Raw genomic sequence first — 27,712 nt, 5'->3', positions numbered from 1 at the left:
GGTCCATTCAATACAGTTCTGAAGCTCAAAAAAAAGGACATAAAAGCACCATAAAATTAATCCATACGACCCTAGTGGTTAAATCCATGTCTTCAGAAGTGATATGATAGGTGTGGGTGTGAAACAGATATATTTTTATGACTGTTCACTTGCATTGAATGGACCAACAGATCGGAAATATTGTCCTAAAAATCTTAGTTTGTGTTCTGCTGAAGAAAGAAAGTTATACACATCTGGGATGGCATGATGGTGGGTAAATGATGAGAGAATTTTTGTTTTTAGGTGAACTATTCCTTAAAACTGACATTAATGACATAGCAACCACCCTCAACAAACTAGTGACAATGAATATTGCTTGGGCAAGCACTAAAAAAGCAAAAGATCTTCCTGCACTTCTGACTGTAAAGTGTGTTTCACTCCATTTCTGACAATATATTTCTATATTTTTAGGGGGACAAGACAGAAGTCTGCGGAGGTCGAGACTGTAATGTCTGCCAGTGTTTCCCCATCAAAGGAGACATGGTATGTAACTTTTAGCATTTTTACTCTAATGACATAATGACATAATATTCATTACTAAATAGTATAACATCTTTTCAAACAAGCTTCTTTTTCAAATGTTTGCTTTATTGGTGTGCTTGTGCTATATTTCTTTAAAATGAATGTCACTTACAGAAATGTGATATTTTTATCTAAATCTAAGTGTCCAAGTAGGGCTAATTGTTGGTGTCACTGTAGACATAGTTATGACATCACTGTGGAACATATAATTCTGATTATAATACATTAGAGAAACATTCTAGTGTCTGTTGACTGAGTGTCCTTTACAGTTTCCAACTTTTTCATGGCTAGAGAAAGCTGGATTTTGAGAGATAGTGTGTATGTGTGTGTGACGGGGCAAGGCGAGAAGTCTCCTCCTCTCACAAGTGATTTTTAATCTCATTAACTGTGTCTCACTCTAATCCTGTTTTTGCACAACATTTAGTACATTGTCAAAGACACACGCACAGATGCACACACCCTGGCACACTGACCCAGTTTCATGCCGTAATACATGCATGTTCATGTCTGTACCTGAACAGCTCCTTCCAGGTGTTGGGATAATGCGGTTCTTGGCGTGTTTCAAATACATGTTTTTAGAAGAGGAAAAAAAGATTAAATGTGTTTAATTTCATAGCAAAAATGCTTCACTGCAGTTTAACAATGGAATGCTAGTGTGTGTGTGTGTGTGTGTGTGTGTGTGTGTGTGGTGTGTCAGGTGTGCACTCAGTATTTCAGTAATTATGCTGTCAGTTTTGTCACTGAGCCAGCTATCCTACCCCTCTGTAAATAAATAACTTTAAACAATTTATGGCAAAAAATCTAATCTGCTGCAGTACAACAAATAACAGATTTTGATTTGTCCAGGTACTTTAAACCTTTATCTAATTAACCTAAAATATGCTTATTGTAAAGTGACCTTGAGCTTGGGAAAGGCACTATATAAAATGAACTTATTTTTCTTAACCTGGACTAAAAAGGGCTATGATTATGTGTTTAGTATTCTATTTTTATGTTCTGATTTGGTGTCAAGTTAAAAATGCTTGAAGGGATTTATATGGAATATCATGCATAAATTGTCCCTCCTCTTTGACAAATATCACTGAGAAATCACACTTTTTTAGCCAATTAGAAAACAATTTAGCATGTTTAGGTTTGAAGAATTTAGGTGGGGGTGGGCTTTTTTGAGAGGGCGTGGTCTTATTTAGCGCATCTGTTCTTTTTTGAACGTTTGGGCACATGTGAGCTGCATTTTTGGCTGAAATGACATAGAGTAGTGCCAGAAGTGAGTAGTATTTTGTCGTAAATAATGTAAAACAGTCAACAGAAATTAACCATTTAAAGTTAAGCATGATCACAGTCATGTTGCATGATTAAATCATGTTTACAGCTGATTGGTCCGTGCTGTCTGCACATCATATAGAATGTTCACTTCGACACTTTCTGTGTAGACAGCCTCAAGCCGCTGATTCTCGTCACACCATGTCAATGAACACATCCAGTGTAGACAGGGTGCTTGACAAAAAGCATGCATGGAAATGTATATCATCCAAAAAAAATGTCATACTGTACTATTGTCAAAATATAATGAATACAGACACACTTCTTTTTTTTTTTATTTTACATATAGGGTTAATATGGTTGTTTGAGTAAATGAAAGTATAAAAATGAATATGCAACAGAGAGTTTGAAAATAAAAAAGACTGATGGCATGTATGCTTTTGTGTGTCTGCATGGTAGAGTCAGTGTGTGTCCTCGCAGAAGGTCCCGAAGTCTAAATGAATAATAATAGTATTTAGCACAAGAGTGACACATTTACGGCTGCCTTGTAAAGACCAGCAGTCCAATGAAAGTTAGGAACGCAGTTACAAGGGTATGCACAGCTGCTTAGAATCCATTCAAGTACACACACATACAAATTCTGTGAATTATGTAGACAAGAACACATTGTAAATTTTTGTCATAACTCTCTTTTTCATCCAATCTGTGCTCATGCTCTTTATTTGCATACACACTCACAAACGCACACCAGTCCATAATGTCGATGGCCAGAAAGTCCTCCATCTTTGTAATTAAAGTGCAACAGAATCACTGAAGCTATCCCTGGATGGAGTGGGATAAATATTAGCAATTAACAATATTTGGTGTGGCCACCTTTGCCTTTAAAACAGTCCCTATTCTCCTAGGTACACCTGGACACAATTTTTATTGGTTGTTGGCAGATAGGATGTTCCAAGCTTCTTGGAGAATTCAACACAGTTCTTCTACCTTTTTAGGCTGTCTCAATTGCTGTCTCTTCATGTAAACCCAGACTGACTCGATGTTCAGTGGGGGGCTTTATGGGGCAATGGCATGTCTTGCAGAGTGCCAGGGCTTGACTGGAATGGCATACCGGGTATTTTCCTGGTTGGCTGAGGCACTTTTGGGCCGATCAGGGGCGGACTGGCCATCAGGAGATCAGAGGAGGTCGGCTGCGAAATGGGCCGAATGGGCCGCGATATGCAGAAAATGACAGCGAACAATAGTAGTGACAATAAAAGTGGGTTGAGTTGATATTTAAAAGTTTAGGGGGTTTGTCTGCAAATTTAAAGACAAGATATAATAAGATCTTAGTCTGCAGTACTTCACAGTAATTCAGTTTTCAAGATGATGATATCCAGTATAAAATCATATGAACACATGTACACACCCAAGGGTAGTTTGTCATTATGTTGTGAATTCCTGTGTTCTGTGTATTGATCATCAAATTAGTTTTACATGTGAATACTTGTTCAAGTGTTTTAGGAGGCTTGTGTACTATGTGGACAGCTGTACTTTGCTGAGCTAGCCCTAATCAAAAAAGCAAATGTGTATGGATATGTGTGTGTGTTTGTTGCTGGGGGAATCCAGAGGGTTTTTAGTAATTATCACAGTCAGTGCTTTAACTGAAAGACTATGATCACCCACAAAACACACTGATCTTCATCTGTCACAACCACTGAGTGTATGCCGCTTAGCACACACACACACACACGATCATACTTCTTTCATATCACAAATCACGAGCAAAATATGAGACTGTTTGTATATCATTTTTGTTTAATGTTAAACTTTTGTCCAAAGCTTAAATAAAAAAGAACCAGTGGAGTCTGGCCTGTTCTGTATGTTGGCCTTCTTGGACTCATCCAACCTGATCTCATTACGTAGCTATTTGTTTGTAATTAATTTGATAGGCACTAAAACGTACAATATGGATGTTTGAAAGCATCTAAAACTAAAACATTGTTACATATTTACAGCTTAAGAAATGTTAAATATTGACAAATCCACTACAAATATATTTTAATGCACAAATCGATTATAAATATACACAGTATTGTGCGAATGTTTTAGGCACTTGTTAAAAATTTTGCAAAAATTAGGATTTCTTCCAAAGTAATGCAATAAATAGTTTTATTGATCAGTTAATGTCATACAAAATCCAGTAAACATAAAAAAAAGCTAAATCAATATTTGGTTTGACCACCTTTGCATTCAAAATAGCAGCAGTTCACCTAAATACACCTGGACACAGTTTTTCTTGTTTTACGCAGATAGGATGTTCCAAGCTTCTTGGGCAATATGCCACAGTTCTTTTATCTATTTAGGCTGTCTCTATTGCTTCTGTCTCTTTATATAATCCCTGACTGACTCCAAGTTCAGTGGTGGGCACTGTGGGGGCCATGCCATCTGTTGCAGGGCTCCCTGTTCTTCTATTTTATTCTAATCTGTTTGCAAAATAAATGTTTGTCTAAAATATGCATATCCCATTGACACACTAAAACTGAAGATATAAATAACCATCTTAAGACAAATGTTTTTGTGAAACATATGTGCCTTATGTACTCTATTTGTAAATGTATACTGTTTTACATATATTTTAGATCCCTTAACCCCACTGCAACCTCTAAACATAACCACATTTTAACTATATACAATCATGTAACAAGTAGATTAATGTACAGTAGCAATCATTTTTGAGACAAATTGCTACTCCCACACCTACGTTTAACCATTTATTAAGTATTTAAAACACGTAAAAGGCAGAAACATTTAATCACAATAATTTATTCAGAAAAATTGCAAAATACTGTTATGACGGTAAGTGAGGACCCAAAGGCGATGTAACCAAAAACAGAGTCTTTTAATGATTGTTCAGGAAGCAATAATGAAGAACACAAAGTCTTCTCCTTGAGAGGTATGCAAACAAACAACCCGCAGAGAGGGCGATAATAAACAGAACAAAACAAGACTGTAGTTTGCTTCTTGTGAGAGAAACTCTAGTGAGAATCCGACAAAGAACGCAGCGAGAGCAGGGAGAGAAATAGAGAGCTAATCAGAGGAAAGAGGGAACAGGTGGGAAGAGAATTAACGAGAAAATCAGGGGAGATGAGGAACAGCTGGAGGAGGAGAGAAAGGAGAGGGAAAGTAACATATAACGATCAGCAGAGGGTGACAGAGTAGAGGGAAAGAACAGAAACGAGACATACCATGACAAATACAGTACAACGGTAGTCTAAATGGCCGATGTGCTCCCTGATGGCATTGTGTGAGGTGGAGAGTAGAATTTAAATGATAAATATCTGTAAATCTTCTCCTGATGCAATCCACAACAGAGTTCTCATATCTCATTCAAACATATACGTCGCTGAATACGGCAGTCGCCAACGGTCACGAGACACTTGAGAGCCAATGAGCATTCGGCATCACTGCCGTAAAACCGCTGGTCATAATGCTTGAGATGGCAATTTGTAATTTTTTAAAACGAACCCAACGCAGATTGACAGATCCAGCGGGTATAGAGACAGAAAACGTTGAATAAAAGGCTTGAATATGGGTCTGTTTTTTACAGAAAGTAGTCTGAAAATTGGGATTATCAAATTTATGTATTAATTTTATTATTGTTTTATGGCCCTTTTATTAGTTTATTTTGTTTTTTGGCATATTCTGAAAACTCCTTTTGTGTCCCATGGCAAACAATAATACAAATAAATGCTTTAATAAATTTTTTCATTTATTTTAAAGTTTAGTCTTGGTTAAAGTGACGTAATCCTTTAAAATGTATAGGGCTTCAGAAATCACATAGAACTGAAGGAATCCATTAAAATTGTATATTATAATGTCATCTGCATTAAATAAATATGTCATAACTAACTAATCTCAGTGATAAATTAAATGTAATTAATTGATTAATTCTATGAATTATTTGATTTTAATCGATTCAAACAGTACACGTAAACATTTGCATGTTTCTGTAGGTGTTAATACATAAAATGATGACATTTAGATGCTGTCAGTATTGTACATTTCGGTGTATATGTGTGACAGGGCGGAGGGCGGGGAGGACGGGTCGTGATTCTACACAGCCGGTCCCTTATCAGGCTAATCAAGCCTCCGAGAGGGATAAAGCCAGACTGCGGGCGGTGGTGCGGGAGAGAGAGATTGTTTACGGACATGTCCGTCATGTGTGTTTTGTCTTTTGTTTAAGTTTAGCATTAAAATATTATTTATATTGCCAAGCCGGTTCTCGCCTCCTTCTTACACTATGCAAACATAAGAGAATTTTCGTTTGCTTGAACCCAACTTTACGTAAAAGAATTCTCATGAGACCACGTTTACTCACCATATGCGGGATCCAAAATTCATACTCGGCAAACACCAAATGCCACAAAAACTACATTTGGCCAGTAATTAAATCTTACTGGCCAAAGTTACTGGCCCAGTTTCTATTACTGTCATGTTTCATGTAGCAATTGCTGCTGTCATAGCCTGTTTGATTTTATTAATTCATTTTCTTAAGTCTTTGAAATGGACACGAGGGAATACGAAGTAGGGTGGAATCATATTCCCCAGTGCATTAACTGCACAAGCAAGGGTCACAAGTGTCCGTCTCTCTGCTGATGTGGATGACCCATCCTGTCTATCAACAATATTTTCTGGGTTTTGGACAATTGTAACCCCTGTTTCATCTATGTTCCACATGTCTTTTGCATGAAATTTGTGCTTATCTAGCAGCTTGCTGAGATTGTCAAAAAACTGGGAAACATTATGTCGATTAAAACTTGTGATTCTAGATAAACTGGTAGGTTGTGGGCACATACAGAAAGACAGGGTTGCCTCTTCATAAAAGCCATGAACCAATCATGGCTGGCCATGGAGTTCTCATTCCAGGAAGGCAAATCGAAGAACCTGAAAGATAACCTGAAAACCTAAACAGTAGTTTTTAATTTATTCTGTCAATTACTTTTTACTTCACTCTGTCTCATTCTCCCTACCAGTCTTCCTTCCGCTGTTTTACTCTGATACACAAACTCTTTCAACACTTTCTTGTATACATACACACTTTGTTTGTTTTATGCCTTCCTCTTGCTTACCTCTGTAACGGTGCTGACAGAACAGGCAGAGACGATGATGACGAAGTGAAGATGAACCCAAGTGCAGTTTATTCTTAAAACGTGAAACCAGTATCCCTAACTATCAGTGTGAAAGGAAACAAAACAAGAAACCAAGGACCTAACTAATAATGACAAAACTAGACTAGACACGACATGAAATAACTAAGGCTAAGGCTAGACTGCACTGGAACAAAACTACAAGGTACATGTATACTGACTGGACTGGACTAGACTAGACTAGACTAGACTAGACTATGGCTTGACAACAAGGTTACACGTACAAAGGCTAGACTAAACTATGGCAGAACAACAAGGTTACATGTACAAAGGCTAGACTAAACTATAGCAGAATAACAAGGTTACATGTACAAAGGCTAGACTAAACTATAGCAGAATAGCAAGGTTACACATACAATACCTGACAAAGGCAAACATGAGGGTTTAAATACACAAGACATGGGTAACAAAGGCCAATCAACATACAGAACTCTAAAACAAGATAACAAGACAATAAACTAAAACCAATGACAAACTAGAACTGAATCAAAGTAATCAAACAATGAACCAATGAAAACCAGACACATGAACAAGAAGGGAAAACAGGAAATGACAAGACTAGGAAACAGGAACTTAACAGGAAATTTCAAAATAAAAGTACACAAACTAAAAGTCAACTGAGAATATCACAACCTCTTTGGTCTTCAGTCCATAGAATAGATCAGCTGCAGTTTTTTGGTATTCTGTGAGGCTCTTTTCCTGTTGTTCAGAAAAGACCCTCTTGGGAGTCCAGTACTCTGCTTTTACGTCCTCTCCTGGGCCTAGCTTCTCTCTCTTTTTAATAAATCGATAGAGGGTTGAGTGGCAAATGGCAAAGTCCTTTGACACAGACCTCACTGTCCTGCCTTTATCATTCGCTATGTTTGCTGCTAATGTCAGAACAGGTAGAGGGACATCCCTATCTGTTGGGTGTTTCTTCTTTCGTGGCATAGGCCATATAAATGTCAGCTACATTATGGCCTAGTCTGATTTTTAAAAATCGATTTACTTAAAAAAGGGAGATACCTGACATTTGAAAGGGGTTCTTTATTAATCCATAAAACTACAATTTTGTTATGACAAGCTTATCTATCAATGTTGTGATAAGGGACAGTTGCAACAACATGTTAGGATGGTTGCAACAACATGTTGCAACTGTCCCTACACTGACAGCCATGATAAAACATGCTTTGCTAGCTTGACACAATACATAAAACAGTTAGAAGCTAAGAAAACACTGATTAAAATGATATGACTTTACAATGCTTCACGCAAACAATTTAGACAGTATGACAAAAAGATTTAAAAAAAATATGTTTTTGAAAAGTATTTTGTTGCTGAAGGAATGGTCACTTGTGTCTGTTGTCTTCCAGGAAGGAAGAGGGACTAACTGAGCACGTGCAGTATGAATATCATCACTGTAGCTCAATCCTGATTGGAGGAATTAATTCATATTGCAACTGCCCCTTGTTGCAACCATCCCTACTCCTACTATATAATAGCTACTAACACTAACCTTAACTCAAATTAAGTACATGAAGTTACCATATATTACTCAGTACTTTATTAAGTACACTGAAAGTATACACAAAGTACACGTACTGTAAAATAAAGTGCAACCAAAATCTCCAGTTTTCATTTCGATTTTCAGTGCGACCTCACTCTAAATGTGTATTATCTATTTATGGATATACAGTATGTATTATAATATGTATTATCTCTTTTAAAAAATGTTGAGTACTGACCATAAGCAGATGCTATCGTGAGCAACATTGTATTTATATTCTCTCTATTGTGTAAATTTAGAGAGTAGGAATGTTATGTGAGCAGAACTTTTTGAACACACACACACACACACACAAACACACACACATGTCCTGTCAGTGCACTGCTATTGTATCTGATCTAAGTCAAATCCAGTGGCATTCAGTTCAAAGTGGTCACAAACCAAAGCATGCTGGTGTGTGTTGACAAAAGAGGAGGAAAGGTTGTGGTTTTGTCTGCTTGAGATAGTGATCCATGTGTTTGTTCGTGTGTGTGTTTGTTTGTGTGTGTGTCTGTGTGTGTGTGTGTGTGTGTGTGTGTGTGTGTGTGTGTGTGTGTGTGTGTGTGTGTGTGTGTGCCTCTCTATCAGAGAGAGAGAGAGAGAGAGAGAGAAGAGAGTTCCTGGTATTTTAATTAAAAGAGCTCTGAAAGTGGAACTGTCACAACACAGCTGTGGGACGAACCTACAATTAGTTTATTTCCTTCCTCCCTCTTAGAGGGGTTAAATAGCAGTTTGTGCTTGATTGGAAGAAGTGATTTATGAGGACATTTCTAGTATCCCCATAATTTAAATTGTTTAAAAAAAAAAACATACTAAACGATGTTAATAGAATCTTTAGTTTGTACAGTATAAAAATCATTATGTCTGTGGAGAGTCCTCATAATGACAGCTGCACCAATGTGTGTGTGTGTGTGTGTGTGTGTGTGAGAGAGAGTGTGTGTGGGGGTTTTAGGTTGTTTAAGAGGACTTTTTATGTTACAAACTGGTAATTACAAGGGTATTATGCTATAAATGGTTTATGAGGACATCTCTAGTGTCCCCATTATTCAAAGCACTAAAAACATGTGTGTGTGTGTGTGTGTGTGTGTGTGCTTGCTGTGAGCGTGCGTGCGTGCATGCTCTTAAGGCTGCTTTAATAAAAAATGTTGCCATGTTTACAATAGTATATTTTTGTCCATAAGGATTTTGGATGCATGTACATAAATATTGCTAAATCCCTGAGCTCCACCTCAGTTCCCCTTTTATGTGTTTGTTTGGTCTTGTGACCCACTGTTCCTGTCAGTGTTCCCATCAGTGTTGTTTCAGTCAAAGCTCTTTTGTAAAGTCAGTCATTCATAAAATTCTCACGCAGAAATCCTCAATATTTCAGTTGTTATAATAAACTAAATGTTTTAGTTGTTATGTTTGTGTCACGCACCCTCTGTTTTCATACAACTTTTGTAAATCATTCTTATACATCTTTTATATTTCTAATGATTCATTGCAGCTCATATTGAAAAAAATACAAGCGATTTTTTTTTTTTCAGGCAATTTACATGCAGACAATTTATACAATTATATGCAATTCTCTTATCACAGACTGGCAGTTTCCTACCTATTTGTGCACTCGGTCGTTTATATATTTTTTATTTTGTTTTAGCATACTACCATACTGCACTTACTTTTTCTTCATTATACTGTTCACATGCAACATTTCTGTATACATGGAATACCAGGATGTCCTACTACAGAACATTTCCCAAAATGTGCAGTATAGAGTAGTTCACAATGCATAAAATGTGCCACAATGCAACGTGTTTGACTTAACCTTTAGTTTCCATTGTCAAGCATGAACAAGTAGTAATGTCCACCATGATTTTTTCATTTATTTGGAATGGAAGAGTTAAGATTTACTTGACCATGATAACATTTTTGCAAACCAAAATAACGTGCTGTAATACACGTTTTGCTGCAATTTCCTAGTGAAATGTCCAGTAGTGGGTGCCAAAAACAAGTGAATTGGTGTTGTAATCAGATGACGTTGGAATCCAGTTTTAGATGGATGTTTTTATGAGTAAAACGAGTAAAGGAGTTTATATGTCCTTTCACAAATAAAATAAATAAATAAATACTATGAGATCAAGTCATTGATAACTTGCACAACTAAAAATTTAATGTATATGTTAAGATGTCCTTGCCAAAAGTTATATTGGTAAATCATCATGACAACTAATATTTAGGATTAATGAACATATGTCAACTACTGCATTAGATATCAAGATACCACGTACCCAGTAGCAAGACATTTTAATGAGATGGGTCATAGTTGTGGTTTGTTGCAGAGATGAGGACCCAAACGCAGAGTTCAAAACCAAAAGCACTTTATTAACAAAACAAACTCACATGAGGGGGAAAACATAAACAACCCCAAAGGGGATTTAGGGATACCCAGGCTGGGACAGAAGAAAACAGGGAATCAGGATCAGCTGTGCTGAGACCAGGAACAGGGATACAGGAACGACTGGAACATGGAAAATATGTACAGGACTGACTAGCGAACAAGACGAACTGGCACTAGACAGCAAACTCGAGGTGAATAAAATAAGGAGATAAATCAAGTACGTTAATAAAGGGCAGGTGTAACTATTTAAATAATAATGAGCAAACAAGGCTTGGGGTGACATATGATAGAGAAGCATGATGCGATACAAAAGCCATCTGGCATCCCAAAACGAGCACTAACATAGAATAGAAGATACAACAGAAAGGGAGGGAAACCAAAGAGGGAACTTGAAGAAGGGGGTGGAGTCCAGTGGACTGGGGGGATGCCTCAAGGCAGAGGCAGGGTCTGGAGACCTGGGTGGCAGCCATAGGGCAGGGAAAGGTGCTGGAGGCCTGAGAGACAGCCACAGAGCATGGACAGGGTCTGGAGGCCTGGGAGACAGCCACAGAGCAGAGGTGGGTTCAGGAGGACTTGAGGCAGCGGGAATAGAGTCTTGGGCGCTGGACAGGGTTCAGGAGGGAGCAACTCAGAGGGCGGAGCCATGGAAGTTTCAGGGGGTGAAGCCGTGGAAGGCTTGGGCACTGGCTGCAACAGGGAAACAGTCTTCGTGGCTGCGAGCATAGGCAGTGATGGGGAAATTATCTCTGTGGTTGTGGGCACTGGCCACACATATCTGATACCTTACAGAAGTGACCAAACCTCAGCACAACATGAAGACATCTTCCGACTCGTGCGCGCAGCACAAAGCGAGCGCAACACGTGCCCACAGACACGAGAGACAGACACAAAGACCGACATAGTGCATGCAGCCAAGATGACACAAGCGCAATGTACCCATGTCAATAACAGACAGACAAGGAGTATAAATGTCTGGGTCCTGACACAGACCGAAACAGAACTAGACATGAAATCAGGACCCAGACACCATACTCCAGACATGAAAACAACAGACTGAAGCTCGTGGCAGGGAATAAAACTGACCATGAGCTCACACAAATACAGACATGGGCTGATAATGCCATGGTCCCGTCAGACCAAAACCCAGACTGACAGAGCCGTTACTGTTGTATCAAACAATTAGAATGTTTATAGAGAGAGGAAGTCCAAAGGTCTTGTAGAGGAGGTAATTTAAATAACTAATTATTAAAATGTAAAGCTTTTTGGATTTACACATTCAAAGCACTGGCCCCTAATAATCTGAATGAAGAACTAGACTTATCTATTTTCCTTTGACAAAATTGTTATTAAACATTTTATTGACAATGTGTATTCTTTGGCAATGGACACCTACAGGTAAGGAAGATTTATTATTACAGTGCATACCTGATGTTTCAATGATTGGATCTTTTACACTTAGCTGATAGTTTCTTCTTTAGTGATTGTATGAAGTCGTGTATATTTTGTAATTCTTAACGTCTTAAGTATTGATTGTGACTAAGCAATTTAAAAAATGTGTATTCAGATGTATCTGGGTTGGTGACCTGAATTGAATAATAATTGTGTGTCTATTGTTGTAAGCACCTGGTGATCTTTTAAGTACTAATTGATTTGATCTTGTGACAAATCATGTTTTAAAATGTAAAGTTATGTGATGATGCCACAGAGATGATGATTGTATAAAAACAAGGTGAATAAGATGATTGTTTCACACATTGAGGAAGGCTTGTGTGCCGAAACGTCTGTGTCCATTCCCCTAAAAAGTAAAGTAATAAAAAAATATCAGTAGTTTATTATCTATTCATTGTAATACATACTATCCTAACCTAACCTGACTTTACCCGGCGGCACAACGGGGCAGTATGGGCGGCGATAAGTTGGAACAGGCCAACGTTTTATGCCGTACGGACCGTGACTGACTGAAGAGGGCTGCAAAACGGTATTGTGATATACAGAAAAGGACAGCGACTGTCTTTTCTTTTTTAGATGACAACTGAATACCACTTAATGAATTACATATGTTTGTAATGAGATACCAACATAACATGTCACTGTTAAAAACTTAATTTACTGTTGAATAATGTACACTCATAGATACTATTCTATATTTCACCTCTTTTAAGCTGGCCGTAGTAAGTGTAAACTGCACAGTAAGCAGTGTCCAGGACGCTAGTATTCCATTCTGAACATAGCTTGAGTGCACTCTCCACTGACCAATCACATTCCAGGACCAATTACATTCTGGCTAATCACACTGTATCATGCTTAGAGCACCAATCACACACAAGTTGCAACAATGAGCTATAATAGCCTATATGTCCAACAAACTCTAGCATCTTGTGAAACAGTAGGATGCATGGCGTGTTTGTAGAGATGTGTCGCACTCTTGTGGCAGTTTTGTAAAACTACATTCCAAAAAAGCTCTGATAACTAGTCAAAACATTGTAATGGACTTTAAACATGATGACAAATCCCAGTTGGAAAAATACTAAATAATTAAAAAATTATATATCTAATAATTTCAAAAATATTTAAAATCTGCAACAAAGAATATTTAAAAATTCACAATAATAAAAACATTGATCCTCCTGTCTGTTTTTTGCCCCACATGCTCTGACAGAGTCCGACCCAACAGTTTTCAGTAATTACACAAGCAATGTCAACTGTCACTTATTTGGTTAATTCATAACATTATGAATTCTCTATCTTTCTCTTTGTTTTCCAGGGGTCTCCTGGTCCCTTTGGTCAGCAGGGCCCCCAGGGGCCCCGAGGCTTACCTGGCACCCCAGGACTTCCAGGTGAGAAGGGTCAACGAGGAACCATAGGATTTCCTGGAGTGTCTGGCCGGAAAGGAGATCAGGTATATACAACCAATGCCAAACACACACATACACACATACAATGCTTGTGCAACTCAATCTAATCAAAGTCATCATTATTTTGTTGCGCTCTTTTATAACAGGGCGTCAAAGGATCTAGAGGCCATGCTGGATTAGACGGAGTGCCGGTAAGTAATTCTGCTGTAGATGCTATGCATTGTACACCTACTTGGACACACCTACTGATACTTTAATATTACTATTTTCCCTTTCTTTTCTTTTTTTACTGTGAAGTCATCAAAACTATTAATTAAATGACAAATGGAAGTATATGAGTTATGTAGTGACCAAGAGACAGCTTTTCTCCACACACTCAGGGCATTCTCTCATATGTACATATATACTAGACTTTATTTATATTAGTGAGATAGATTAAATGTTTTTTAATAGCTGTGTTGATGCTGAAAAGGATTAAATAGGTCTATCTATCTATCTATCTATCTATCTATCTATCTATCTATCTATCTATCTATCTATCTATCTATCTATCTATCTATCTATCTATCTATCTATAAGGGCTTATTTAGCGATGTTTGCAATTCTATTACCATTAATTCCCTCAAGGGTCATCCGGGGCCAGGTGGGCTTCCTGGGTTTCCAGGGAAGGACGGTTGTAATGGAACCAGAGGAAATCGTGGGCTGGATGGTGAGATAGGACAGCCTGGCTTACCTGGACCTGTGGTATGACTCCATACATTTGAGAACCCTTTGTGAAACTGTGAAATTATATGAAACGTCATTTTAAACAATATTTGCAACACATCCTTAATCAGATATATTTTAGAATGAAGCGTGATATTCAACGAGAAAAATTGTGGGCATGATTTTTTTTTTTCTAGCAGAAATTTATTAGATTGTGTTTTTCATTTCAGTTCGTTATGTACAGAAACTGTATTTTTTTTCGTTCCGGTTCCAGAGTTCCACAGCCTCTTTTCCAAATGGTAACTGGTTAGATGAAATATAAGAACAGTTAATAGCTATCTTTTTTAAATTACAGTACTCTGTGCAAAGGGTGGGTGACGTTTCAGTTCCAGTTGCAGTGTTGCAAGATCTCACAAGAGAAATGGGACCTGGTCTGGTAAAACACGCTCAAAATAGAAGACTTGCCAAAATAAACAAAAATATAAGCAATTAATTTTAATGTGGGGGAATTATCAAGATAGAAATCAAAGCAAACAGAGTATACAGAAGCCTATATAAATACAATTTATTTTTTAAACATTACCTTTTGGCTTTGCTATAGGCTATTCTTAATTTAAATTTTTTTTAAACCAACTGATCTTAGTTCTAGGCTGTCATTGAAGGATTCATCTTTCAGCACACCGAGTCATATGACTGCATGGTGCCAATCTCAGCTGAGTTTGTCTTTCAGAGAAACGGCAACAAAACTACATCTGATGAGAAACCAGCTAAAGTTTTCATATTAAAACCTGTTTGAGTCAAAAGAGTAGAGACTCTAATTTAGTTTCAAAAATTGCATAGCTTTATCGTGAAACGGCGTGTGTGGACAATATGACTAACTTTCCATAAACATCCTACATTTACTGTGCTTTATCACATTGAAAATCAATGGACGTATCCAAAAGCTGAAAAATGTTGCTTTCAGAGGCTGTATACTGAGTTAGGATGAAAATAAGGTGCATTTCATAATGTTCTGAGACCAGTGAAGACCGACAGCACACTGGAGGTCATTAGTGAAGTCATTAGTGAAGTCGTTCATTAATTAGGGAGCATCCTACAACTTTCCTATGCAAAAGTTTAGTTTCATTCAGCAGATTATGTTTGGACCACTTAACGTGTTTGGCAGACATGGGACAATGATAATCAGTACATAGATTCAGAATTTTGTAGTGCAAAATTTTATTGTAACATGGTTAGCAGTGATTTGATAATGCTGGCCATTACCTTTAATCAGAATTTGTTTTCCAGCTTAATTGAACATCTGCTGTAATTACTATAATATCTCAAAAACATGAATAACCAACACTCGTGGATACATAAAAAATCAGGAAGTGATTTATTTTTTTGCTTGTTTAGTTACAAATCAAAAAGGGATTTTATTTTATGTATTTGTTTTAATTACAGACCTGCTTCTCAGTCAAAACCTAGCAGCATCAAAGCTGTCTATTATGTCTAACAATAATTCATTGAAGACTGTAAGGATTATCCTGGCGATCACAAGAGGTCGCTATGTATGTTTATTGTTCACTTGTCTTTCGTTTGATTATGGGTTTTGTAGTTCTTTTCCTTTTCTTTGTTCATTAGGTCCAGATGTTCCTAGCTTTCTCATTAGTTTTTTGTGTATTTAATCTCTGTGTTCTCCTGTGTTCTTTGTCAGTTCTTGTCCTATGATGGATGTGTAGTGTGAGTTTTCATTTCTAGTTTCTTGTGCTGTAATGTAACTATTCTTTACATCTTATTTTCTAACAACCTCGGTGGTCCCAGCTTTGGTGGTCCCGGTGGTCTCAACTTTTACAGCTGACCACAGCCTCTACTTCGCCAGTTACTATGACCACACCAAGGGCCGCGAGCCAGCGTCCATGCCTGCCACGGACCGCAAGCCAGCGTCCGAGGCCTAGAAAATCCCTGAGTCCCTAAGTCCCCCAGCCGGCCTGACCACTGAGTCCCTTAGTGCTCTGTACTCCGCTTCGCCAGTTGTCCTGACCTCTGAGCCCGCCGAGTCCCTAGCTGCTCTGAGCCCTCCGAGTCCCCAGCTTCTCTGAGCCCTCCATGTCCCCAGCTGCTCTGTCCTCTTAGCTCTTTGTGTCCCCTGTTGCCTTGACCTCTGAGCCCTCCAGGTCCCCTGTTGATTTGTCCTCTGAGCCCCATGTTGCCCTGCCCTCTGAGTCCCCTTTTGTCTGGACCCTGCCAACATCTCTTATTTCCTCTACCCTGCCAACCTCTGCTGGTTGTCCACCTGGTCCATCTTGGTCTCCTGGCCATCTGCCCTGGTCTCCTGGCTGTCCGCTTGGTCCGCCCTGGTCTCCTGACCGTCTTCCTGATTCCCCATGGTCTCCAGCATCTGTGGCTGATCCCCTTATGGTCTCCAACGTCTGCACCTAAACCTCTGTAGTCTCCATATCCATCTGGATTCCTTACTCTGTCTAAGCCATTTGTTGTCCTGCATGCCCATGATCTTTAGCTCCACATGTTCTCCTCCTGTGGTCTCCTTTCCTGTCTTGCTCACCCATGGTCTCTTGCTCCTATTTAGAACTATTTTTTTTTGTGTATGTGTTTAGGAGCATCAGGAGCCGCTCTGTAAAGGGAGGGGGGGGGCTATGGGTTTTGTAGTTATTTTCCTGTGTGTTCTGCTGTGTTCTTTGTCAGTTCTTGTCCTTTGATGAATGTGTGTTATGTCCATTTTCAGTTCTAGTTTTGAGTCTTGCATTTTTTGTATTCTAACTTTTCTTAAACTACATTTGGATCCACACCCTTGTTCTCTGAGACACCATTACATTACAGAACAAGTGAGAAGTACTTTTTACTCTATTTTTCCTTGGATCTGGATTAATCATGCTTGTAATTAGATGTAGCTGCCAAAAAGGTCTTCAACATGTCACGGAAGGCTACATTCACAACGTGTAATTAGGCAAAGAAACGTGTGATGGAGCGAAGCAAAGTATATGCTTATCACGTTCAGCTAAATAGAGTAAAGCCCCAGGAAACAGTGTAAATATACTATGATTACCCCTTTGGTTTCATGACAAAAAAATATTGCAACAAAAGTTTTCACTCCGGAACAATTAAAAGGGACTTAGTTTCCATTTTCGGTTACGTTCTGTTAAACATTTTGTTTCTTTTTGGTTTCATTCCTTGAACCATTTTTAGTCTCTAATGTTGACAACCATGTTTTTTATTTGTTTTTTTAGGGACTACCTGGGATAAAAGGAGCAAAAGGAGACACATCTTATAGACTAATTTTCACGCCTGGAAAACCAGTACGTTTAATGCCATAAATGTATGCTTTCCTATTTTCAGTAATAAATTAATATATTCTTCATGTTCACAAGGAGGAGGGTGAGTAGTATGCAAAAACAAACATGGAGATGAGCACATATACTTTACAGCATTACCTGTGCTTCATCTCTTATGCAGTTGTAGCCCTCCCGCCGGGTAGAGTGTTGTGGCTCACAAAGTATGAGTCTGTCTAGGGGATCTTAAATTTACCCACTACCCCGGTAAAGGCACATTTCTCTTCAGTTACAGTATCAACACATAACCCAGATCTCAGATCTTCACCTGATAGTGTCAGATTTGTGTTTCGATTTATTTATAAGAAATACACTTCTGTGTTTACCTTTACATTTGAAAATATAAATCCCTCAAAGAAAAAAACAAATGAACAAAACAGTCAGTTCTTTCCATAGGAAATCACACAAAATTATGACAGATTAATAAACATGTATTTATTCTTCTCAGTACTCTTTGGTTTTTTTGAATGACCAAATAATTAAATTCACAAAGTCACAGCCTAACAGCAATGAAACCTAAGAATCACCATTAACATTAAAAAGGTCCATCAACACTTTGATTGCATATGTGTGTATCTTTTCAGACACAAATACAAATAATAAAATCCTCTTCTCATAAAAAAAAAAAAAAACAGTTACACATTTAGAAACCCAAACATTTATCCAGGTCTCTACACAGTGAAATATGGTAATAGAAATAACTAGATAGGTTGGTTTGACAATGACTTGACTACATTTTAAAAACTAGTTTTAAGGTTGAAGTTTAATGGATAGACATTACAATAACTCTGTGTGTGTGTGTGTGTGTGTGTGTGTGTGTGTGTGTGTGTATTTATCTTTTTATACTTAACCCATTTTTTATTTGTTGCTATCATCTGCAGGGTGTTGATGGACTTCCAGGAGTGCGTGGCTCACAAGTATGTACAAAATAGCTCAAAACAGTACATAAGTACAAAATAGCGGTACTAATATGAGGTATAATGTATGACTTTTATGTAATCTTTAATTATGTAGTTTTATGTATTAGTTATGTTTGTTCTGTTTCTGTGTGTTTGTTTGCATATGTACAAAGGGAATGGAGGGAGTCTTTGGCCTGCAAGGTCCACCAGGCCAAGTGGGATCTGAGGGATTTATGGTCAGCAACGTCTTTTCAATTGTTCATATGTAAAAGTGCTGATGTAAAACAATCCTTTTATTTTAGAGGTGTCCATCGGATTAAAGAGAGTTCATTCCAAACATTAATATTCTGACATTATTCCTATTGTTCCAAACCAATATTACCTTTCTATGAGCAACACAAGAGGAGATGTTAGGCAGAAAGTTAGCTCCTGTCACCATTCCCTTTCAATTCATATTTTGTGATGAGATGGTGACTGAGGCTAAAATCCTGCCCATTAATCTCAATTTATTTACTGCAGAAAAAAAAGTCATTTAAAAAAATTAAAAAATAAATAACTGACCAAATTTTGTCTGAAACATAAGGTACTTGATAATAACTTCTTGTACAAATCAACAGCAATTTTGCTCATGTGATATCATACAAACAGAAAATTATCTCTTTTTATATATATATATATATATATATACATTTAAGATGAATGCATTTGTCTTATTTAAATAAAGTTCTAATTGTTTTATGTTTCTTGTTTTAATTGGCCTCTTAATTTTGCTCTCTCTTTCTTTCTCTCTCTCTCTCTCTCTCTCTCTCTCTCTTTCTCTCCTTCTCTTTATCTCTCTTTTATTTATTTTTTAGGGCTTACCAGGTTTAACTGGTCCAAGAGGCCCACCGGTAAGTTCTCCTGGTTTAAAGCTCTTTAAACTCTTCATCCAAACACATGTTCACACTCAAGAAAAAATATTTCTTTTGGGATAAGCAGTAATGGGATCAGATCTGATGTCATTTCAAAACCTAAAGATCTTTGTCCGAGGGCCCCTGTGCTTGCAGTAATCTAACATGCCTGTAGGGCACAGTATCAACAAGTCATGATGTGTCTTTAAAGCATTATACTTCCCAAAGAGCACTTCTGTTTTCCACTGATTGTGGTCTATGGATTATGTGAAACCATTTTTTATCATTTTAAATCATGTGGTGTTTTATGATGTTTTCTCCATTTTCTTTTAGGGAGACCCAGGAAGATCATTGCCAGGACTGATAGGAGATGAGGTAATTAAACACATGGTTGTAATGATGATTTAATGTGTATACCTGTAGATTATGCAGTCGTGAATGGGGGTTTAACAGGGTGCTCTTGACTCTGTGTATCTTACAGGGGGATCAGGGTACGAAGGGGGAACCAGGACCTTTTGAATATGTGGAACCCAACCCAGAAGACTACATCAAAGGAGATAAGGTACATTTGTTCACAACTCTCTATCATTGCAACAGGATTTATCTGCAGTTGACAGTCTTGTGTAGTTATTTTCCCACTAATCCTTACAAAAGTGGTTGTTGGATGCAGGCCCATTTTGTTTCAGCTCTCAGGAAATGAGGGTATTCATTTTGTTAATTTGTGTGTGTGTGTGTGTGTGTGTGTGTGTGTGTGTGTGTGTGTGTGTGTGTGTGTGTGTGTGTGTTTTAATGTTAATACACAGTAGTTACAGACAACTAATATAAAGTGTGACTGATGTCAGGTGGTTACCCTGGTGGATATACTGTATATATTTAATAATAATACTTATAAATTAATGATTATTATATAAGGATGACCTATCTGCCAAATCTTAATGATGCTGTTTTCTTACTCTGCTTGTAGGGGGGAAAAGGTCAAAAAGGAATTTGTGGATTGCCTGGCCTGGATGTGAGTATTAGATTTTATATAACTGCAAGACTCGATGTGAGATGTCTGTGTTCTTTTGTTTTTTGATCAATGTTGTTGTATGTTCATTTATCCATGTTATACTCATTTTCTATCAGGGTCCTGAAGGAACTCAGGCAGAAAAAGGAGAGAAAGGAATTATTGGTTTCTCTGGACCTAGAGTAAGACTATTTACCAGTTTATATATCAGCTGATCTACTTCAAATCAACTAATACACCATATCAACCAATTATGACACTTCAAGACAACTTATCATGTCCGGGTCTAAGTGAGGGGCTGGGGAATTGTGTTAATTCTAGTAAATTTTTGAAAATTGTAATTGTTGTAAATGTTAATATATATATATATATATTTTTTTAAACATGATCATAGGGGCCACATGGTTTTCCTGGTCGAATGGGCTTTCAAGGACCTAAGGTACACTTTAGTTCAAATGCGTGTGTACATGTAGGTAGTTGACCCATAATATGAACGTAGCAGTAAACATTTTTAATATTAAGATTTTTAAGTGTGTTGAATTTAGTTTTATGTTTTCACAGGGGGAACGTGGGGAAAATGGTCTCCCTGGTCTTTTTGGCAACCTAGGAACAAAGGTTAGCAAATTCTGAAAAAACTTCTAGACTGCATTGTAAATGTTGCACAGTTGCATTGTATAATAGAAAGTGATTGGGTAAGTGATATCTATACCTGCAGTGTATTATCAGTCTGACTGCTGGTGTGAATGTGTGACAGGGATACGCAGGAGACCCCGGACCTAAAGGAAAGCAGGAGTACTATTACAGAAATGTGACAGGTAATTGTGTAATAGTTGGTTAATGGTATACTCCATGAACAGTTTGTCACTTTATGGTTTACATAAATTCATCTAAACATTCAGAATAATACATTTGAGTGTTCCAAATGGGTTGGGCCGTGTTTGAGAAATTCAATTGAAAACATTATAATAATTGTAACACTTAACATTCGTGAACATTTGTAAATGTATTAGGTATCATGAACAATCATTGAACACTTTTTTTATAGCATTTATTAATCTTTGTTAATGTTGGTTAATAAAAATACAATTATGAATTGTTAGTATGTGTTAGTTCATAGTGAATTAACTCATGTTAAGTACATCTTTTGATTGAAATAAATTGTTAGTATATGTTGAAATGAACATTAACCAATATTAAAAAAGCTGTTAAAGTATTGTTCATTGTTTGTTCATGTTAACTAATGTAATTAACTTGCTGTATATTAACTAATGGAAACTGTTATTGTGAATTATTACCAATTTTATTTTATTTTTATTTATTCATAATATAATTAAGAAAATAAAATACAGTGAGTTTGAAACAGGTTTGGTCTAAAGATATGACAGTACTGATTGGGTGGGCTCAGTTAACAGGGTTTTGTCTATGGACTGAGTTTTGTCTTCAATTTGCCCAAGTGTAACTCTGATTTGGTATACATAATTATGTAGGACTGCCTGGAGATCCAGGGCTTCCTGGTGCAGATGGACCACTGGGTGACAGAGGAATAATGGGTATTCCTGGCCCCTCTGGCGATCCAGGAACATCTATAATAGGTGTGGATCTGTGCATGTTTTAATTGTGAACTATGAACATCTTCAATGTCATTGCTTTAATATATATATATATATATATATATACACACACACACACACACACTTTACCCAGACATATGTTCTTGGATTCATCCATCCATCCATCCATCGTCAACCGCTTATCCTGTGTACAGGGTCGCGGGGGGCTGGAGCCTATCCCAGCTAACATTGGGCGAAAGGCGGGGGACACCCTGGACAGGTCGCCAGTGTTCTTGGATTCATTCACTGCGTATTTCTATTTTTACTTTTCTCTTTAACTTTTAGGTGCTATGGGTGAATCTGGTTTGCAGGGTTTCCCTGGACTGAGAGGACAAAAAGGCGACCCAGGAAGAATACAGTCTTCATATGTTTTTGATTCTCCTGGTAAGTGGATGCTACATAAGACACAATGGCGCCATTTACAATATACCTGGTATCAAAGGGAAAGTTCACCCAAAAATTTAAAATCAGTCATTATTTATCCTCCCACATTTTTCCAAATGTTGTTGTTTCCATGGAGCCCAAGATATGCAGAATGTTTGCCTCAGTTGCAATTCTCTTTCATTGCATTTTTTTTTCCCCATACAATAAAAGTGAATGGTGACTGAAGCTAATATTCTTCCTAACATCTCCTTTTGTGTTCCACTGAAGAAAGAATGTCATATAGTTTTAGAACAATATGAAGGGAAAGTAAATGAAGAAATGAAATTAACTGCATATAAGGATTTGAGTGTATGAAGTAGTTTCTAAATAAAAATGAGCAACATGATTCACCTCTCTTTCTCCAGGGGAACCTGGGAAACGGGGCACTCCAGGGCCTAAAGGAGAACGAGGAAATCCCGGCTCTCCCGGTGGGTGAATAAAAAATTTCTTTCTCACATCCTTAAGAAAAATGATAAGTGGCATGCGATCAATTCTTTTCCATGTTAATCTGAGATTTTGTCAAAAGCAGCCATAACTGCATCATTCTGATTGGCCCCACCAACAGTGAAATCTCATTGGTACAAAATCCTGCTAAAAACAGTGATTTCACTTTCAGTGTGGACAAACTAATTTCTTTTCTCTGAAAATTGTTGCACCTTGTTGTAATGAAAAGTCACAAGAAATCTGATAGTTTTGGATGTGCGTACCTGTACAAAATGTTACCATTGTATGCGTGCATGTGTGAGTGCAAGTATAATAGATACCAATAGAAACATTTTTATAATTGAATGTTTCATGTAACTAGTTCCCCAAATATGCTTTAAAACACATTGTCTGTCTGTCATTATGGTTTATCGTGTCATGTCATAATACATAAATACTTAGAATGTGCAACTTTGAGAGCATTACTACAACATTTTAAATACATACATTGATCAGAGTAAAACCATGGTGTTGAGTCTCTCTGTCTGTTACAGGTTACTACTGCCTTCCTGGTAAGCGTGGGGAACCTGGAAATGTCGGACAAAGAGGGCCTCTTGGATTGTCAGGTGTCCAGGGGAGGAAAGGTGAGTTTTGACACATAAACGTACAAATTTGATCATCAAAATCAAGCTAATCTGCAGACAAATGATCCTAGACCATTTCTGAGAACTAGTAACTTTTCTTAGATATTTTTGTAATTAATATGAATCAACTGTGATTTTTTATATTATAATTTTTTTGTGGACGTATGAGGTCAGTTTCCATTACGTTCACACAAGTGTCCTAGCAAGGTTGACCACAGGTTTAGTTCAGCACATTTACTATAGACATGTTCCACTAACATTTGACAACCAGCAAGTGCCCAAATATTTTTGTGTAAATTATGAACATTATACGTATACTGTTATTAATTAAAACATAACAAACTACTTTTGGTGAAATCTTTTGCTTAATGTTTGCTTGTCCTGTATTTATGTCCTTAAAAAGTGCCACTTGGTTTGTCTGTTTATTTAATGCAATAACATTCATACATTTTTCAGTGAATAACATACTTAAATCTAGTGTTTATAAACAGTCACAGAAGTAGGCCCACATGGAATCTACAAAAAATAATAAATAAACAATTGTTCAGTTTAAAAATCTTTGGAATACTGTGGAATGGATTTAAACATGCATTTGAATTCTGCATAAATCTACAGTCAACTTGTAAGCATAAGAGAGTCTTAGCTGGTGCTGTCCGCGGTGCTGATTACTTTTGTTGCCATTAGGCTGGTTGTAATGTGTATTGGTGTCCATTAGGGGGCAGTAGGTAAACATTTGCATATGTTCCTCTTCGTGCCTTTTCAGGTCCTGATGGTGCATGTGCATGTGACCCCCTTGGTGATCTACCTGGCAGACCTGGCCCTCCAGGATTGATGGGTGACCCTGGTGATCCTGGACGAAAGGGGTTCCCGGGTCCCATTGGTGATGTCGGTCCCCTTGGAGAGGGGGGTGCAGAGGGTGGAACGGTATGTCAACCTAGTCAAGATTCTCTGTGTGTCTGAAACCATATAATAAATGTACTTCTAGTGTTATTATAGTTTTGAATTTTACATTTAGTTTTTATTTCTATTTAAAAAAAGTAATTGATAAAAAATATATATACTGTGTGTATCTTTGTATCTTTTATTTTAGTTTCTTCTTTACAAATATGTATTTTAATTTCTGTTAACAATTTTTTATTTCGTTTTCATTAATGATAACACTTTGTGCATTGAGTGAGTATGTATGTATTTTCAGATTTTGTACTGTGTTCTGTTCATGTGTCTGTTGTTGTTTCTCAGGGCCCCAGAGGCTTCACAGGTGTCAGAGGAATTAAAGGAGAGAAGGGAGATGTCATGGTGTTAAGCACAAAGGGTAAAGCACATTTTCAATTTATAGTTTTTTTTAATAGATATTTTAGACATTTATACACTGACTTAACATTGTGAAAAACTTATGATATGTGCCTGTTGTAAAGTCTGAATGTTTGAATTTTAAATGTGTGGTTTAAAAAAAAGTCTTAAATATAAAAACAAATACAATTATAATTTTTTTTTTTATTATTTTTTATTTATTTGTATAATTTTGTATTTTTGTGAATATGACTATGCAATTTGTTCATGAAATGTACCCTTCAGTCCAACTTATAATACATTTATTTCATTAACTGTCACTATTATGTTCTTTGATTGAAGGGGAGAAGGGGGACAGGGGACCTGTTGGTCCATTCGGGCTACCAGGATATAACGGCAGAAAAGGGGCTGATGGGAAGATGGGCATACCTGGAGATCCTGGACCTCTGGTCAGTCACACTGGGTCATAAATATAGACTGTATATAGGGGTAAATACTCCTTGATAGATGGACTGATAGATCGTTAAATATGAATTCCTGTGGTTTATTTGTGGATTCATTGGGCAGAGTTGATTAATAGTACTGTCATCTGTGCAACATTGACTGTGTGTATAGTTTAGGTATATATATTTAGATTTTAGCAAGGGGTCCCTTGGAAAGGAATGATCATATTTGGGGTTCATAGGCATGTAAAACATCTGCACTAATTTACAGATCTTATTATTCAGTGATTAATTCTTATTTTTTCTTTCTCAGGGAGATAATGTTGTTGGACTGCTAGGTGATAGGGGGTGTCAAGGAAGTGTTGGTGCGAAGGGCTTCAGAGGTCCAATGGGACCTCCTGGCCCATCTATGATGGGGGCCATAGGGCGACGGGGGCAACAAGGAGACCCGGGGCCTGAGGGCCAAACAGGACCCTCTGGCCCCAAAGGGCTCCAAGGTAAGTTATATATATCAAAGTTTAAATGCAGCATGAAAAACTGTACTGTATACAATTGGGAAACAAATACTATTACTGTTACTATACTTATTGTGGAAGATGAAGTACCGTTCTCATTTGTGAAGGACACGTTTGTTTTGATTTTCCTTGTAGGTGAAATTCTGCCCTGTGGGACTAGCACTCCTGGGCCCCCTGGATTCAAAGGACTGCCTGGTTTTTCAGGTAATGTAGAAAAATTTCACAGCAATCAGAAGCAATTTGTCATGGCCAAAACATTAAGATGATTTTTTCAGGTGACAAAGGGAAGGTTGGAAATCCAGGATGCAGAGGGCAAGTTGGACCAACTGGTCCCAAGGGAGAGAAAGGTGACACTGGAGATTATGGATGTAGTGGACTCAAAGGTAAAGACAATCTAAAAACAAAAGACAAATTCAAAATGCTTGAGAACATTTTAACAGAACTTTATGAAAATGTAAAGAAATGTATATAGAAATAACCATTTTTAAATCATTGAATAGACCCTCTCTGAATCTATCTGAATAGGTTTTTTGATAATAGGGTTCCCATGACCATTAAAAAATCTGGAGAAAAATAAATAAATCACTGAATTAAAAAAAAATTAAAATATGGAAATTCATGGAAGTCATGGAAATTAAAAAAATATTAAAATGCCTAGGAAAAAATATATTTTTCATGTTATGCTCAGAGCTAAAATATTTCATCAGCAAGACACTGCTTTTTCGAGTACAATCTCTAAAATAATTTTTATAAATCCATATGCAGTATTCTTAAATGACTGGAAAAGTAATGGAAATGAATTGATCAAATGGTGTGGAAACTCAACAAGAACTTATCAGTTTGGAAAATATTGCAAATCTAATATCCTGCCATCTTTTCCATAGGTCCAGATGGATATGTAGGAGATCCAGGTGACACTGGCTCTGACGGCAACAGTTTAGATGGTCCACCTGGCATGCCTGGTAACCGTGGACCAGATGGTCTTAAGGGGTCTTTTGGAGATGGGGTTGTCGGGGCCCCAGGACCAATGGGACCCTCTGGGCTTCAGGGAAGCCAGGGCCCTAAAGGTGTCCCCGGACCCCCTGGACCAACTGGATTGCAAGGTACAACCAAAAAAATAGAGAGTTGTTGTTGTGCAGTTTGACACGATAAACTTCATCTAAAACTATTTTAAGCATCAATTTCTAATTCTAATATAATTAATGTTTCACATCACAATTTAATTGCACTGTGAAAGGTAATTCAAATTTATGAAAACGTACCTGATATTCCACCCTCCCTGATGGAAACTGTATAGTTATTGAAGTATGAAATATTCAAGTGCAACTAACTAATAATATAGAACAGTGAACTTAATTACATTTTTGTGTTTAAATTAACAAATGAATATTTGAGATGAAGGCATCCCAATACAATGACATTCAGACGGTGAATTCTATTGCATTTCTGCAGGTGCATTTGGAATTCCTGGATTTCCTGGTAGAAAAGGGGAAAAGGCTGCAGATGGTATGCCAGGGCCACCTGGTTGCCCTGGTAGGAGACCAGACCGGTGTGATAGAGGAGAACCTGGTCTGCCTGGTCTGTCAGGACCACCTGGCTTCACTGGACAGCGAGGTGAGTAGAAACCACTGTATCAACAGAAGCAGAAGGGATATTTGACTGACCCGAATTTGAAAGAATTGTTCGCCCAAAAAATGAATATTCTGTCATCATTTACTCAGCAAATTGACCCAGCTCCTGGTCACTATATGAATCATTGTATGGA

At 37.5% G+C, this 27,712-nt stretch overlaps 1 protein-coding gene across 1 annotated transcript in view; it reads left to right on the top strand.

Moving 5' to 3' along the window:
* Positions 1-27,712, top strand: part of col4a4 (collagen, type IV, alpha 4) — a 60,632-nt gene that overhangs the window by 18,502 nt on the left and 14,418 nt on the right. The window contains exons 4-30 of the mRNA XM_052110166.1: positions 451-522; positions 13,680-13,814; positions 13,917-13,961; positions 14,398-14,514; positions 17,703-17,771; positions 18,686-18,721; positions 18,877-18,939; positions 19,558-19,593; positions 19,927-19,968; positions 20,075-20,155; positions 20,558-20,602; positions 20,719-20,781; positions 20,994-21,038; positions 21,161-21,214; positions 21,354-21,414; positions 22,087-22,191; positions 22,495-22,593; positions 22,998-23,060; positions 23,610-23,699; positions 24,463-24,623; positions 24,939-25,011; positions 25,332-25,438; positions 25,746-25,929; positions 26,083-26,151; positions 26,223-26,330; positions 26,832-27,050; positions 27,400-27,561. Coding sequence (XP_051966126.1) covers positions 451-522; positions 13,680-13,814; positions 13,917-13,961; positions 14,398-14,514; positions 17,703-17,771; positions 18,686-18,721; positions 18,877-18,939; positions 19,558-19,593; positions 19,927-19,968; positions 20,075-20,155; positions 20,558-20,602; positions 20,719-20,781; positions 20,994-21,038; positions 21,161-21,214; positions 21,354-21,414; positions 22,087-22,191; positions 22,495-22,593; positions 22,998-23,060; positions 23,610-23,699; positions 24,463-24,623; positions 24,939-25,011; positions 25,332-25,438; positions 25,746-25,929; positions 26,083-26,151; positions 26,223-26,330; positions 26,832-27,050; positions 27,400-27,561 — 2,404 coding nt within the window. The remainder of the gene's footprint in view (positions 1-450; positions 523-13,679; positions 13,815-13,916; positions 13,962-14,397; positions 14,515-17,702; positions 17,772-18,685; positions 18,722-18,876; positions 18,940-19,557; positions 19,594-19,926; positions 19,969-20,074; positions 20,156-20,557; positions 20,603-20,718; positions 20,782-20,993; positions 21,039-21,160; positions 21,215-21,353; positions 21,415-22,086; positions 22,192-22,494; positions 22,594-22,997; positions 23,061-23,609; positions 23,700-24,462; positions 24,624-24,938; positions 25,012-25,331; positions 25,439-25,745; positions 25,930-26,082; positions 26,152-26,222; positions 26,331-26,831; positions 27,051-27,399; positions 27,562-27,712) is intronic.

The sequence above is a fragment of the Xyrauchen texanus genome, chromosome 38, assembly GCF_025860055.1.
Source record: "Xyrauchen texanus isolate HMW12.3.18 chromosome 38, RBS_HiC_50CHRs, whole genome shotgun sequence".
NCBI lineage: Eukaryota > Metazoa > Chordata > Actinopteri > Cypriniformes > Catostomidae > Xyrauchen > Xyrauchen texanus.
Note: the sequence above shows the minus strand (reverse complement) of the source record. Positions and strands in the feature narration are given on the sequence as shown.